The 17,006-nt window shown below is 38.8% G+C and overlaps 1 protein-coding gene across 1 annotated transcript in view; it reads left to right on the plus strand.

Moving 5' to 3' along the window:
* Window positions 1-2,466: 2,466 nt before the first annotated feature.
* The window catches only part of LOC309548244 (stromelysin-1-like), a gene marked incomplete at its 5' end in the record, with an annotated part of 75,537 nt that continues 60,997 nt past the window's right edge, over window positions 2,467-17,006 (plus strand). The window contains one exon of the mRNA XM_082248195.1: window positions 2,467-2,532. Coding sequence (XP_082104321.1) covers window positions 2,467-2,532 — 66 coding nt within the window. The remainder of the gene's footprint in view (window positions 2,533-17,006) is intronic.

Below are 17,006 nucleotides of genomic sequence, written 5' to 3' on the forward strand. Positions count from 1 at the left end.
GTACAGTCCTTTTTTGTACCTATAAAGTCCAATACTCCGCCCCATCCCCCCCTCTTTTTTTTTGAACTATGCTATACATGGATGGGGTACTTTTTAAGCCCTCCCTTTTTTGTTGATTTAATATTATGAGAAGTATTATTTTCTTCCCTTTCTATTAATCATTACAGCGCACAGAGTTAGAGTTCTGGGAGAAGCTCATCTCCTGTGCCTCTAGATGGTGCCACTATGCTACATAATGCATGACTCTTATCATGGCTCAGAAAAGGACAAGCCCTGGAGTGAGAAACAAATTGGGCATTTCCAAAATTTGGCAGAAGCATGAAACAATGACCTAACTTGTACACTTTTATTTACCTAGCCTTGACAGATTCAATTAAGGCAAGTCTATGTTTTTGTAAGAAGTTTAAAGAAATGTAAAAACCACAAGATGGGCTAGGCATTACTGATTCTCGGCAGAAATATTATATTTCAGTCCAAATTCTACATTTGCATAGCAGCGATTTGTGTAATAATGAAACACACATTTATGTACATAGCTGTAAGAGCACGAAGTTCAGATAAATTAGTCATGGTATTTCCAGCAGTAGGTAAATGGCTTGAGGGGAGATCCAGATGCCACACAGGTCACAAGTTTTACACTGCAGAGAGCATAATGTTTGTTTGGCCTTGGAAAACATCAAATGTATATAAAGCTTTCATAGAGAAAATCCCCCCTTTGCTCATAGATGACTATCATGTACTGTAACATTATCCATCCCTTGCTTGAGGCTGTACAGCTACTCTCTGGAAATCCCAGATTGTTGGTCAACCTGGAATGAGCGACAGAGACCCCAAGGCTTGTCCATGCCGTTGTATGTTACTCATCTTAGATGCATATCTTCATTGCAGAGACAGCTCATTTTTAGTGATAATATATCGGAAGTGATAAGGAAATATTCCCAATCACATTAATTCATGACCATCTATTTTTATATCTAATACAACACTGTAAGTTAGATGATTGGTAAAGAAGTAACAAACAGTGGCTTTAGAGGTGGATTTTCTAGTGTTTGAGATTCTGCAACAATGGGCCCAATATCTCCACAACATCCTCAATAATAATCCTCCCCTCTTGTCACTGAAATACTTAGACATTTAAAGTCCATTTACATCTGCACCTTACAATTATCTTACAGGAACGTACAGCAATGCACGTTACATGTGTTGCCGCATTGTGCTGCCACTCATTTTGAATGCTGCCCCAATACATTAAGCCAACACACATGCATTGCAGCACACCACAATGCACAGCAAAGCACTATAGTGACACATCTTGTTTTTAAGACATTCTAGTTTGTCAACAGTCCATTTTTTTTTTTTTTATCGCTGTCGTAAAGCAACGCTCGCTATAATGCAACATAATGTGTGTTAATCCACCACAAAAATGTAAATGAGCCCTGAACAACTTCGTCCTCCTTCAGTTACTGATATAAATATCTTTTTTAAAACATATGTGATGCTTTTACTGTTGTATTTGCTAATTAAGTCTAATAGTCTTTAATCTGCTGTTATGTGCTATTGTATAATTACCTCAATTAAGCCATAAGCCCTCAGAAACCACAATCTATACATTAGAGATGTTCTTGCTCCAATAATTTTTTTATTTTTCCATCATGGCTATTCACCTCATCAAGTGAGTGGATGGGTGCAGCGTGTAACAATAACACACACAAAGTCCAAGTGTAATTAGTAGAACTTGTATTGTAGTAAAGGCAAAGCAGTTCACAACAAAGGCCCAGCTGGGAACACATCACAAATGCCAACAGCCTATAGTGGAACAGGATTCAGCTGAACTCACAGTGTCTATCTGGAGGGGCAGAATAGCCATCCCATATCCAAATGGGAAGATGTCTAAGAAGATTGGGAGCCCTAAGCTTTTCCTTCTCGTCTGGAACCATTCCCTGCTGCTAATACTGTCCCTGACAGATGGGAGACCTGTCCATACACTACCCACACTCAAATGTACACCAAAGCTGTGATGCCGCCCTGGTCAGGTGCCGCTCCCGTCAGGTGCCAACTACAATGGAGGAAGCAGACTGCACCTGCCTACCAGTAGTTGACATTAAATGTAAGGATCTCTATCTAGTGAGCCAGAGGTCATTAGTGTTTAAGGGACAACTTCACTTTTATTATTATTATTATTATTATGGATTTATAGCTCCAACAGTTTGTGGAGCACTTTATAAAAAAAAAAGGAGACTACACAGTTTCAATAGAATTCAATACAAGCTGATGGAGACAGTAGAAGTGGAGGTAGGTTAGTCCTTCCTGAAGAGATGAGTTTTCAGGGATCGCTTAAAGGCAGACAGAGATAGCCAAACAGATTCGGGGAAGCAAGTTCTAGAGGATGGGAAAGGCTCTGGAGGCATGCATGCAAGGAGATAAGTGGGGACCAAAAAGCAGGAGGTCTTGAGAGGAGTGGGGAAGATGGTTTGGGTGATATTTTATAATGAGGTTGATGAAGTTGCTTACAACAGAGTTGTGGATGGCTTGGTATGTTGTTGAGAGGAGTGATGGACAGTGAATGAGTCTGGCAGCAGCCTTCGGGATAGAATGAAGGAGGGATAGTCTATGTAAAGGTAGGACAATGAGGAGGGAGTTGCAATAGTCAAGGCGAAAAATAATAAGGGAGTCAATTAGTAGCTTTGTATTGTCGTTGATTAAGAAGGAGCATATTTTGGAGATGTTACAGAAGTTAAAGGGGCAAGATATGGAAAGCAATTGGATGTGGGACTGAAAGGAGAGGTCAGAGTCCAGGATTAAACCTAACACCCTGGCACGAGGGGAGTAAATGAGAGTTCTGCCATTGTTCTCGACATAGAAGTCTAGAGGGGGCATGGCAGGGGGGGGGATATTAAACTAAAATGCCAGTAAATTAGTGATGAAGTAGGAGATGGGGTGAGAAGAAGGGTACAGGGACAGATTTGGGTGTCATCAGCATAGAAATGGTATTGGAAGCTGTGGGAAGCCATCAGCTGACCCAGAGAGGAGGTATAGATAAAGAATAGAAGGGGTCAGAGAACTCAACCTTGGGAGAACCCTGAGGTGAGAGGGAGAGGATAGGAGGAGTGAAGTGTAGTGAAATTATAATTTAGGTAAACCCTTCTCCTCCCTGAGTGGAGTCCATGTGGTAAAGAACATGTCTTGATCCAAACTGCCCAGCACTACAGAACCTTTGCAAGCAAAACAAAACAAAAATAAAAACATAGCTGGCAATGCAAAAATGTGAAAAAAAAAAAAACAGTGTGGGGGTTCCCCCAATCCATACCAGTCCCCATAATCCATCCATTTGGATCTGGTATGGATTTTAGGGAAACCCCACACCAAATTTAAAAAAAATTGTTTGGGGCCCCCCCAAAATCCATACCAGATACTTATTTGAACATGCAGGATGAGCCCCCCTCCTGAACTACACAAGGCCAAATGCCCTCAACATGGGGGGTGCTTTGTGGCAGGGGGGCTCTGCACCCCCCACCCCAAAGAACCTTGTCACTATGTTGATGGGGACAAGGGCCTCTTCCCCATAACCCTGGGTGGCGGTTCCGGGGGTCTGTGGGCAGCGGGGTTATTGGAACCTGGATGTCCCCTTTGACAAGGGGGCCCCCCGATCCCACTCCCCCCATGGGGGACATTGCACCCCTAATCATTCACCAAAAAAATGTCAATTAAAAAATATAATCACACACGGTTTTTGACAATTCCTTTATTAAAAAAAATAAAAATGTCCCCCAATGTAGATCAATTGTCAATCACGACACACGACGCATGTTTTTTATTGTTTCACTTTAAGCATCATTAAAATTACTGTTCCTTTAAAAATGATATTTAAAAAAAATTGTTTTGCATTGATACATGCTCTACAGGGCAGTACCTGGGCCCCCATACCCTTTTTATGGCCAATAACTTGCATATAAGCCTTAAAAATGGGGACTTTTTTTTCGAGTTCGGGTCCCAAAGACTTTAATAGGGTTCTGGGTTTGGTCTGAAATGTTTTCTATGTTTGGGAGTTCTGGTGTCGAACTGGACCGGGAAGTGTTCGGCCCATCACTAGTATAAAACTAATTGTCATCCTCAAAGAAGCTTTTTTAAATAAGAAATATTTTCATTAAAAAAAAAAAAATTTGGCTTCGCAAGTTGTTTTTGTCAACTCTTATATGTTGGCAAACCGATCAGACAACTAAGGTGCCGTGCTTTAGAACTTGTAAATTACATAATCCTAAAAAAAAAGAAGAGAAAAACCAATGGCGAGACACATCTGGGAAAGACACAGAGGGAAACCCGACTGTCTAAAATTTCGGGTTGTTCAGGACATAAAATTGGGACAAAGGAAAGATGGCCTAGATAAAGTGTTGCTGAAGGGTGAAGCCAGATGGGTTTTTAGTCCTAGAGTTCTAGAGCTTCCTCTTTTCTTAATGAAGGCTTTTCTTTTTTTATCATTTGTACATGATTGAGTAGAATAAATGATATTCCTCAGCAGGTGATCAGCTTTAAAGGACTGGCCTGTTTTGCACCTAGTATGGTAATAAATATATTAGTATACATAATTACTTATACATTTAAAAACTCTAATTAGCAATTATTATGTCTTCACAAGGTGTATATCAGGGGGTCACAAGAGGGTGTCCTAGCCTATAATTGAGGGAATTGTCGTGGTAAAATACATAAAAAGATTCCGGAAATATATAATAATGCCACAAGAGGCCCCCTGTAATTTTGATGTTATGTTTAAGTAGGTTGTCTTCAGTGGTGAGTAGTGGTAAAGTCAGCTACTGCCAGTATGGTAATCATAGATAAAAGTAAAGTGCATATGCAGCATGACGTCATCACATCAGGACATATATGATGCGGGTGATAATGTCTTTGTGCAAAACATAAGCATCTCTATAGATATAGGCAGTTGACAGCGGCCAACATTAGGCACAATGCACATTTGTTTTCAGCACATTTATTTTATTTTTTAGTTATGACAGTTTTATTCTCCTGATGAAGCCCTTGTCTGGGCAAAACATACTTTTTTGGGTGCCGGTTTTACATTTTTTTGTGGGTAATCTTGTGCTGAGACCCTTTTAATGTTGGCATGCTAACGGGGAGAATAAGACATTATGGAAAATATCTCCTCTATTTTTCTCCAGCACACACCTGTTGGATTATGGTTTATTATACATATTTATTTTGATAATTTATTAGTTTTAACCTCCTTAGCGGTAATCCCGAGCGTGACTCGGGGTTGGTTTTTCATATCAGGAGCGGTAACCCCGAGTCACGCTCGGGGTGGATTGCAGAGAGCGCAGCGGTGTTCTCTTACCTTATCCTGGCGATCCAGCGATGATCTCTCATTGCTGTGACCGCCAGCCGAGAGTCCTGCCGCTCCTCCGTCGGTCTCCGTCGCTCTGATCACTTCCTAGTTCCGTTCCCTGCAGCAGCAATGCTGCATGGGAGCGGAACTAGGGAGGGAAATTTAAAAAAAAAAAAAACGTTTTTTATTATATATATATATATATATATATATATATATATATATATATATATGCATATGTGTGCATATATATATATATATATATATATATATACATATATATATATATATATATATATATATGCATGCATATATATATATATATATATATATATATATATACATATATATATATATATATATATATATATGCATGCATATATATATATATATATACATATATATATATATATATATATATGCATGCATATATATATATATATGCGCATATATATATATACACCACGAGCGAGTAGTTTTAGATTTAGACTCCTTTTTTACATTTTAAATTTTATTAGATTGCTTTTTTAATTAAAGAAGTCTGTTGTTTACACAACTAAATAAATTATATCAGTAACTCATTCCTTAATAAATTAATCAAATAAAACCAAGCAGCAGTTTTGTGTTGTTTCTTTAGCTAACCTATAGTGCTCTGGAAACAAAGATTGCCACTATAAACAGTAAAATAAAACAATAGTTTGAAACTAGAAAAAAATTCAACTTAAGGCCAGCAATAGACAGATCGAAATTCAGCCAGTTCATCAGGAATCAGACGAATTTCGATCTATCTATGGGCAGGCTGGCTGTACTGAAGGCGATCTATCGATCAACTTCAGTACATACAACCAGCCTGCTGGACTTTTTTTTTGTGCAAACTGACTGTATTGATGGGGGATTCAAGCAATTTTCTTTCCTTCAACCCGTGGTTGAAGGAAAGAAAATTGCATAATCTATGGCTTGCTTAAATTAAAGGGATTAAACTATTATCATTTCTATTTAGTACCCCAAGTTACAGAAATATGGAAGTAAAAAATTGTTATTAGTTACTAATTTAAAGCAACTCTTAAATCCACTTTATAACGCATCTGGAATTAAATATCAAGGGCAGCGAAATTCAAAGAATAAAATTAAAATAAAATCATTCAAATGAAAAATATCCAATAAATGTGTCCAATATTTGCAAAAAAAAATAATAATAATAATAATTGAAATGCTGATTCTTGCCACTAGAATCCAATGTAGGCATCTAAATGGTCAAGTTAAAGAAGTTAAAGAGGTCATATAGCTATTAGGCATTAGGACACAGGAACTTCTATATCTCCAGAGGAATTCAGCTACTGTTGCTTTTTCAAGATTTCACATAAATACCACTTTAATATTTTAATTTTTAATGCCATATGTCTGTCAGGCTAAATTTACTTGTCCTGTTTTTATTATCTTTCGGTATGAAATTGCAGATTTAGCAAACTTTAATTATGCTAAAACTTTTAAAACAGAGACACAATAACACTAAGAAAACATGTCATATTAACGGCAACTTACATTTTCCTTGTTTTTACCAATTAACTCCAGCAGTTATGAAACATATCCACATATTCTGCTTTGCTTAGAGAAAACTGTTTAGTTTGGCAGTTTAAAGCCAGAAATATGTGTAATGCTATTGCCTGACAAAATTCCCACTTTGGTCATAGCCGAGAAACATTCGTTTACAACATTTTCCATCTCATGCCTAAAGGTACTCAAACACTAGAAAATCCCGCAGCAGCAGAAACGGATGACACTGCACAGCTTGTTTAACCACTTCATCTCCCACCCCTGTATATACCTTATGGACCATTTTTACTATGGACCTGTTTATGTGGGGATAATGTAAGATAATATATAGGGAGTAAGAGCGATAACACCAAATTTAACACTCCTGCTTCCCATTCACACCTGAGACCTTGTAACACTAACGAGTCACATGACACCGGGGAAGGAAAATGGCTAATTGGGCCCAATTTGGACATTTTCACTTAGGGTGTGACTTCACCCCACGTATCCCGGAAGGACAGACGGAACTGCCAACCGGCCGGCGGCTTGTTTATCTTTTATAGCGCGCATACTCTGCATTTTTATGTAAGTGTATGTCTTTTAATAATAAACGGAATGTGATGGTTTTAGACTATGGAGCCTCTACTGTTATATATTGCATGACAGTGTTTTATCAGTGTGGACCGTGGTAGTGGAGCAGAGCTGGTATTTGGGTGACATCCACGGCTGTTATATCTGAACCTCGGCCATCCCCCTCTATCCTGCTGTGAGAATTTGATAGCCTCCTGTCGTGATTTACAGGCGCATTTCTACCAGGTTCTGGTAAGCAGCATTGATGTTGGTGGAGGATTGAGCACCTGTGGTGGATTGCACGTTTATTTGATTCTTCACTTAGCGTTACATCCCTAAATGGGCTTTATGGACTCATATTAGAGACTTTATGCTTATTCACCATTTTTTGCACTTATATGTATTTAGTGAACTTTTGTTATTTTAGTTCACTCATTTATGGTTTAACCACTTAAGCCCCGGAGGATTTGGCTGCTCAAAGACCAGGCCCTATTTTGCGATTCGGCACTGCGTGACTTTAACAGACAATTGCGCTGTCGTGCGATGCTGTACCCAAATTAAATTGACGTCCTTTTTTTCCCACAAACAGAGCTTTCTTTTGGTGGTATCACCCGTGCGATTTTTATTTTTTGGGCTATAAACAAAAAAAGAGCGACAATTTTGAAAAAAATAACAATATTTTTCACATTTTTTATATGAAATTCTCAAAAAAAAATGTGAAAATCTAAATTTTTGAACATTTTAGGCCAATTTGTTTTCTGCTACATATTTTTGGTAAAAAAAAAATCGCAATAAGCGTATTTTGATTGGCTGTGAATTGTGGAACGGCAGGATTTGCACTTTGGCATACTCACTTTGGGTGCCAGAGGACCTCAGCCTGGTACTGTTCCTTTGTTTCATCTTATTGCATTTCTTGTTTACTATAAGCACTGAATTCCAGGTAAGTCATTTTGTAATTTCTCTGATATATTAATTCAGCAACACAGCCTTACAAAATCTGAGTTCTACATAGGTGTGGATGCAATAAAAAAAAAAAAAAAAGAAATAACAGAAGAGTTTGAAATCATCACCAGTAGTGAGCAAAAAGTTGCAATATAACTGTTGGATTTGTCTCACCGAAATTAGGATCTGTTTTAAATGAAAATGTTCTGGAACCAAGAACACTGTAGTGTGATAGCAGAACCTACAGATTACAGGCACAAGCAGGGTTTATTGATTTCTTATAGCTCTCTTAGTTGCATTTCAAATGCCTGAGCCATCTTCTTATGTTCTGGGCACACATATGTAGCATGCTGTAGCCTAAAGTGCCTTCTAGGTTTGTGTTTTTGCCAGTGTTGAAATTAGACACATGGTCTCGTATTCTGTCACAAAGGCTTCTCGTTGTTCTACTCACAAAGTCCTGTGCCTACACTAACTTCAGCTGTATCAAATACCAAAAAAGATATCCAACTTAGAAACCCCCCCCCCAAAAAAAAATAATAATACACTGCTCCTATTCATTAATGTAGCGCTACCCCTGAAAGGACCGTTGGATTTTCCTCCACCCAGCACCCACAGCAAGGCAAAAGGGATTTTTCCACACTCTCTCCAATGGCTCAATAATCAGTCTAGGGGGTTTGGTTTTTAAGGTTTATTGTACAATGTTGAACTTGGATGGGGATTAGGGATACATGAGATGCCCAGAACTGAAGAACTTTAAACTTCAAACAAACAGGGAATAACTGCTAAAGTCTCTGGCTGCTATAAACTGACTCCAAACTGAACTGCACACTAAGGGGAGAGGTGGTGCAAGAAAAGAAAAGCAACAACATTCCAAAACCAAAGGTACTTTGAAGAGGCAATACCTTGCTGTATTACACGGCACCAGGCTGCTCTAGGCCCAAAGTAGAGATATAGTGGGGTGCTCTTGGCTGACTTGCTCTGCACTTAAGCTGTCCCCTAGGCTCCAGACATATGAGGTATTGCACTTCACGGTCTTCTCTTGTCTTTAGGTGTAAAGCTAGATTATGCTCACTCAGTCCCCCTTGACGGCTTCCCAAAATCTAGAATAGCTGCTTTCCTGGCCCCTCTGTTGAACAGGCTATGCTGGCTGTACTTGGGGTCCCGGCTAAGCCTATGTGTGGCTAAGGCTGATGGAATGAGGCTTTTTCTCCTTCTCTCTTTCTCCTGCTCCGCTTCCGCTGCCCCAGGGGCAGAGCCCCCAACACAGGGGTCTCCTCCAGACTACTGGACCAAAGGCTCTGCTCTCAGACTGCCAGGTTTCTGAATATTTATGAATATTTATTAATGTTTCCCCACCTTCTGGGCCTCGCCTCTCCATGGATTGGTGGAAACTATAAATATTCAGGCTGTAGTCTCTGTCCTTCCACCCACTAGATTCTGGAACTATCCAAAAGGTTCAAAAGACAGGGGGAGATAACAGAGTCAAAGCCTTTGAAGCACTGCACAACCTACTAACAAAATTAGCCCATACTCCTCTGCCTACAGGGGAGCCAAACTAAATGTACCTACTCTGGCAAAAATGAGGGTGCTACATAAAGCTCACAATAAATATAATCAGTGCTTACAAAGAAAAATGAAAGAAACAAACAATAATAATAAAAGGCCAAAAGAAACTCATAAAAAGTTCTGAAGTTCATAAATAATATGAAAATGAACCTCATGGTGCGTATGCCACAACACCATTGTGGGTCTAAAAGGCCGCATATGTTTTTGTTTCACTACTGTAAGCACACTTTTGGGCCCTGCGAGTTTGATTGTGGTTTTGTTTTTTATTTTATATGTTTGTACTGTGTTATTTTTTTATATAAAACGAATAAAAAGGAATTCTTAAAAAAAAATAAAAAATCAAAATCAAAAAATCTCCTTAGAAAAGGAATTAGCAAAACATGAAACAATCATCCCTTTCGTAAAGTGTTTTTTCTACACACCCTCCCATGAAGCTCCCCCTGAGGCAGGCAAACTTGCCACATAGTCTAGACTCCAAATATAATATAATAAGAAGCTCAAATAGTGCTTTGGTTATAAATCAGCTTATTTGGTAAAAATACTGTCTCCTATGATGGTACTCCCAAAGGAATCACCCAAGGTATGGGGATGTTACCTTTATGAAAAATAGAAATGTTATCATTGCTGAGGTTTATAAGAAGACACAATTAAATTATGGATCAGGTGCTTTAAACATTAGTGACACAATGGGGTTTATTTACTAAGCCTGGGATCACACCTATGCGTGTTGTGATTAATGCATATCTCCGGGTCATTTTGTGGTTCTTTTTTTTTTTAACCACTTGCCGACCGCCGCAAGTACATTTACTGCGGCAGTCAGCCCCTCCTGGGCAAAGCGACGTAGTACTACGTCGCTCACCCAGGAACCTGTAGGGGTGAGCGCGCGCCGCCGCTCGTTCGTGGCCATCCCCGCCTGAGTGACCGGCGGCTCCGATGTCCGCCGGTCACTCGCGATCTCCCGCTGGAGAGGGAGAAAGGCAGGCGGCTGATGTAAACAAAGCCGCCTGTCGATCTCCCTGGTGTAACAGCAGAGATCATATGATCCTCCTATGTAGGATCACATGTCTCTGTGGTTCTATCAAAAGCCATGCCCCATGACAGTTAGAAGCACGTCCCTAGGGACACACTTAACCCCTGGATCTCTAATAAAGTTAACCCCTTCCCTGCCGGTGTCAGTTTTACAGTAACAGTGCATATGTATAGCACTGATTACTGTAGTCACTGGTACCCCCAAAAGTGTCAAAAATGTCAGTTAGGGGTCCGATCTGTCTGCCGCAATGTCGCAGTTCTGCAAAAAAAATCGCAGATCGCCGCCATTACAAGTTTAAAAAAAAAAAACAATAAAAATTACATAAATCTTTCCCTTAGTTAGTAAACGCAATAACTTTTGCGCAAACCAATCAAAATACGCTTATTGCGGTTTTTTTTACCAAAAATATGTAGCGGAAAACAAATTGGCCTAAAATGTTAAAAAATTTTGATTTTTACATTTTTTGGGGGGGAATTACATATAAAAAAATTTGAAAAATATTGTTATTTTTTCAAAACTGATGCTATTTTTTTGTTTATAGCGCAAAAAATAAAAATCGCACAAGTGATCAAATACCACCAAAAGAAAGCTCTGTTTGTGGGAAAAAAAGGACGTCAATTTCATTTGGGTACAGCGTCGCAAGACCGTGCAATTGTCTGTTAAAGTCACGCAGTGCCGAATCGCAAAATAGGCCCTGGTCTTTGAGCAGGAAAATCCTCCGGGGCTTAAGTGGTTAAAAATGCGTTTTTGATGCATTTTAATGTGTTTTTGATGCATTTCACGTTTTTTCATTTTTGGGAAGTTTGTTGCTAGGAGTAGGTGTTTGTTGTGATGCAGGTAAAAAAAAGACAAATCGCAGCAGAAATGCAGCAGAAACGCATAAAAAGTGCAGTACCTGCATTTTTGGTGAAATTCCATTAAAGTCTATGGAACCAAAAATGCAAACTGCTGAATGTTAAAAAGTCCCTGATCCTGTCCAAAAACCAAAAAACACACTCTTTGAAAACGCACGGATGTAAACGTGACCCATAGGAAAACACGTTAAATGGACTGTAGTGTGTTTCTACAAAACGCATCACAAACTGCTTAGGTGTGGACGACGGAGAGTGCAAAATCCGGTGCATCTCTGCATAGAAACCAATCAGCTTCCAGGTTTTTTTTTTCAAAGCTTAATTGAACAAGCTGAAATTAGAAGCCGATTGGCTACCATGTATAGCTGCACCAGAGTTTGCACTTTCCAGTTTTAGTAAATCAATCCCAGTGGGGGGAATTTAGCAAAACGGTGGCAGCCAGAAACTGGAGCAGCTGGCATAGTAACCAATCAGCTTCAATCTTTAGCTTGCTAAATCCAACTTTGGAAATGAAATCTAGAGGCTGATTGGTTGTCATGCACAGCTATTCCAGATTGTAATTGTCCCAATCTTAGCAAATTCCCCTTGCTATGGATTAACAAGTTTGTGCCTGGAGGGATATGTGAAGGAAGACATTACTCCCAAGAGAATAAGGTGGGATGTTTCCCCTTGTAATAAATTGAATAATTTAAGAGTTAAAAAATTATTAGGTTAAATTTTTCAATCTTTGCAAAAGAACATTTTTGAGGTTATTGGTTCAGAGCAGAAAGAAAAAGTTAAAGAATTTTAAAGGTAACATACAAGATTTTTAACCACTTAAGTTCCGACCCTTTATTAGTTTCACTCTCTTGGGCAGGGGGCGCGCATGCGCACTGCCAGCGGCTCGCTAGTGCTGTGATTACACACGGTGGAAGCTGATCGGCGTGTGCACAGTACCCGATGTCCTGCCGCACCCTCCGATTGTTAGGCAGAGAGACAGAACTGCGATCTGCCTATGTAAACAAGGCAGATTGCCGTTCTGAAAGGAGGGAAGGGATGGAATAAATTCCATGTCTTCCCCTAGTAAAAGCACCTCCCACAATGTAGTAAAACACTGGCTAGGCACACAGTTAACCCTTTGATCGCCCTTGATGTTAAGCATTGTCATTAATACACTGATAGTGCATATTTTTTAGCACTGATCACTGTATTAGTGTCACTGGTCCCCAAAAAGTGTCAGTTACTGTCAGAATGTACAGCGCAATATCGCAGTCTCGCTATAAGTCAGTGATCACGACCATTACTAGTGCTACATACGCTTAATGGGATTTTTTAAACTACAAATATGTAGCAGAATATTGGCCTACATTTATGAAGAAATTCAATTTTTTTACATTTTTAATTGGATATGTTTTATAGCAGAAAGTAAAAATTATTGTTTTTTTTTTTTTTTTTTAAACTGTCAGCATTATTTGTGTTTATAGCGCAAAAAATAAAAAAATGCAGTGGTGATCAAATACCACCAAATGAAAGCTCTATTTGTGGGAAAACAAAGGACATCAATTTTATTTGAGTCCAGCTTTGCATATCCTCGCAATTGTCAGTTAAATTAACGCAGTGCTGCATCACAAAAAATAGCCTGGTCATGAAGGGGGTAATTCTTCCGAAGGTCAAGTGGTTAAAAATAAATTATTGCAAACCCACCAAGTATCACTTTAAAAGTTATTGGGTCTATAAATGGCAGAAGTATAGTAACGGAATTATTCAGGACTCAAAAGCATCATCCCCAGAAAAAGAAGAAATTTAAATGATTTATTTGGGGTTAATACCTATAATAGATTTACCCCTCTACAGAACTATAAATAGGACAATCTCAGCCTATTCGGAATTAATAAAGAAATTTTTTCAGGCAGAATTTTCAGGGACATCCTCTGAAAAGATCACATAGGGGACCCCCGGGCTCCCAAGATGCACAGAGTTTCACAAAAAAGAAGGAATTGCTCCAAGTAAAGGGTAAAATTAATTAGCACATTCATAGATTTGCAAAAGTATGTGGGAACATAAAATATTAACCACTTCTGGACTGGAAGGATTTGCCCCCTTAACCTCCCTGGCGGTATGATTCTTTTGGATTTTAGGTGCTGAAAGCGGTACCATTATTTTAGGTGCTGAAAGCATGTAATTCTTGTGAATGAGCAGCCCAAACCAACTGTATACATTTATTATACATATTATATATATATATATATATATATATATATATATATATATATATATATATATATATATATATGTATGTATACATATATTATGTATACATATATTATATATATATATATATATATATATATATATATATATATATATATATATATATATATATAATGTATACAGTTGGTTTGGGCTGCTCATTCACAAGAATTACGTGTGTATATATATATATATATATATATATATATATATATATATATATATATATACGTGTGTATGTATATATATATATATATATATATATATATATATATATATATATATATATATATATATATATATACGTATATATATATATAATATGTGTGTGTGTGTATATATATATATATGTATATGTGTATATATATATATACGTATATATATATATATATATACTGTATATATATGTATATATATATATATATACTGTATATATATGTATATATATATATATACATATATTTACATAAAAAGTACAGTAAAACTGCAGGAAAGGGCACTGGGGGGTAATGTAATGTGATTTTATTTTATTTTGAACGATATCAGTGTGTTTGGTGCATTTTACATTCGAATTTGCCGCCGGTTCCACCCCCCGGCGGACGTCACGTCGCCGGAGACGGAAGCCGGGGCTCGCAGACGATCGGGAGAGAGCTCCGCCGCCGCACACCGCTCGCAGACATCGCTGGATCCCGGAGAAAAGGTAAGTAAAACCTCCTCCAGCATCCAGCGATCTTCCTAGCGCTACCCCGAGTGTGACTCGGGGTTACCGCTTTTGGCACTAAAATCTTACCCCGAGTCACACTCGGGAATACCGCTAGGAAGGTTAATGACCAGGCCATTTTTGTGCGATTCCGCACTGCGTTAATTTAACAGAAAATTGAGCGGACATGCGACACTGTACCCAAATAAAATTGATGTCCTTTTTTTTCATTCAAATAGAAGTTTATTTTGATGGTGTTTGATCACATGTGCAATTTTTATTTTTTGCGTTAGAAACAAAAAAAAAAGAGCGACAATTCTGAGAATAAAAAAAAACAATATTTTTCACATTCTGCTATATAACATTCTCAAAAAAAATGTAAAAATCTAAAATTTTCATCCTTTTAGGCCAATTTGTATTCTGCTACATATTTTTTGATAAAAAAAAATTGTAATAAGCATATTTTGATTGGTTTGCGCAAAAGTTATCGCGCCTGCAATCGAGGGAAAAGATTTTTGTAATTATTCGTTTTTTTTTCCTAGTAATGACATTGCAGCAGACAGATCGGACACCTAACTGACATTTTTTACACTTTTGGGGGGACCAGTGACATTACTACAGTAATCAGTGCTAAAAATATGCACTGTTACTGTACTAATGACACTGGCAGGGAAGGGGTTAACCCGGGGGTGATGAAAGGGTTAAGTGTGAGCCTAGGGGAGTGTTTTCTAACTGTATGGGGGAGGTAATGGCGGCGATCTGTGATTTTTAGCGCGACTGTGACATTGCGGCGGACAGATCGGACCCCTAACTGACATTTTTTACACTTTTGGGGAGACCAGTGACATTACTACAGTAATCAGTGCTAAAAATATGCACTGTTACTGTAATAATGACACTGGCAGGGAAGGGGTTAACACAGAGGTGATCAAAGGGTTAAGTGTGAGTCTAGGGGGGTCATTCTAACTGTGGGGGGGCGTGGCTTGTGAAATGATCATAGAGACCTGTGATCCTATATAGAAGGATTACAGGTGCTCTGTGATCATTTCAGAGAGAAGAACGGTCAGCTGTGTTTACAACAGCTGACCGTCCTTCTCTCTCAGCGTGGAACGATCGTGGGTTCCCGGCGGCAATAGCAGCCGCTGGTCCCATGGATCGGCATCCCCACTGCACCACGCGCGCGACCGATGTAGGGCTACCTCGTTTTGCGCAGCGGAGCCAGTCTGCCGCAGTAAAACTGCGGCGGGCGGTCGGTGTGTAATTAAGAAGTATTTTGTTTCTAACCCTGGTTCTACATGTAAAGTAGAAAAAAATAATACCGACTCATTGGAACACGACTCACACTCCCTCATTTTCCGAATGGTTAACATGCCTGACACGGAAGAACTCCTCAGCCTAGCAAAATAATCCCCCTATAAGTTAACAGCCACTTGGGCCTACTGGTTTCATTACCGCACCACTGACCATTACCAAAGCCTTGCTGACTCCCAGGTCTAATGTCCCAATAAGTAAATGATCACCATAATTGATTTTATTCCTTCTCCCCCTCCACCTTTTGGGGGAATTTAGCGAAAGACCAGGTACTTGATACTTATGTAATATCTATCCAAGGAGGATATGGAGACTGAAAGGGGTCCACCCACCGGAGAGGTCTCAAGATGGTCTGCCTTTCCTCTATACCCTCAAAAAGTCCCTCATCCCCCTATCTCTTTCCTCCCCTTCTATTAATTCCTATAAACCCCAAATTCATCCCCCCCTTCTCCCCCGTAGGGGTTTTCTTTTTCTTTCTTTTTTCTTCGCCCTCCCCCTATACGGTAGTCGATCCAGATCTAGATAGGTGGGCTCCATTGGCCATAGTATTTTGTCTCCTTTTTTCATTTTTTGCTATATCCTTGACAAACCCTCCTACCTTAACTAAACATGTCCAGTGTTTAATTATCTTCTAACACCACCTACCCCCCCCTTTTTTTTTTGGAATTCTTCAAATTCCCTCTTACATATCTATCTGTTTGGGCTTTCCCAGTTATATGATGTTCATTGTCAGATAATTGATGTATGTTGCCTTTCTCAAATTCATGCAATGACAGCTCCTGAATGGGCAACTTGATTTACCTGTGTTACTCCTACTACTGTTCAGCAGAACACATTTATTTTATAATACCTAGCCTGTACACTCTTACATTGTATGTTCCAAAATAGTTTTCAATATATTTGGTTTGGAAAAAAATGTATATATAAGTATAAATATAT

This window comes from Pelophylax lessonae, assembly GCF_965119305.1.
Source record: "Pelophylax lessonae genome assembly, chromosome: 2".
Taxonomy (NCBI): Eukaryota; Metazoa; Chordata; class Amphibia; order Anura; family Ranidae; genus Pelophylax; species Pelophylax lessonae.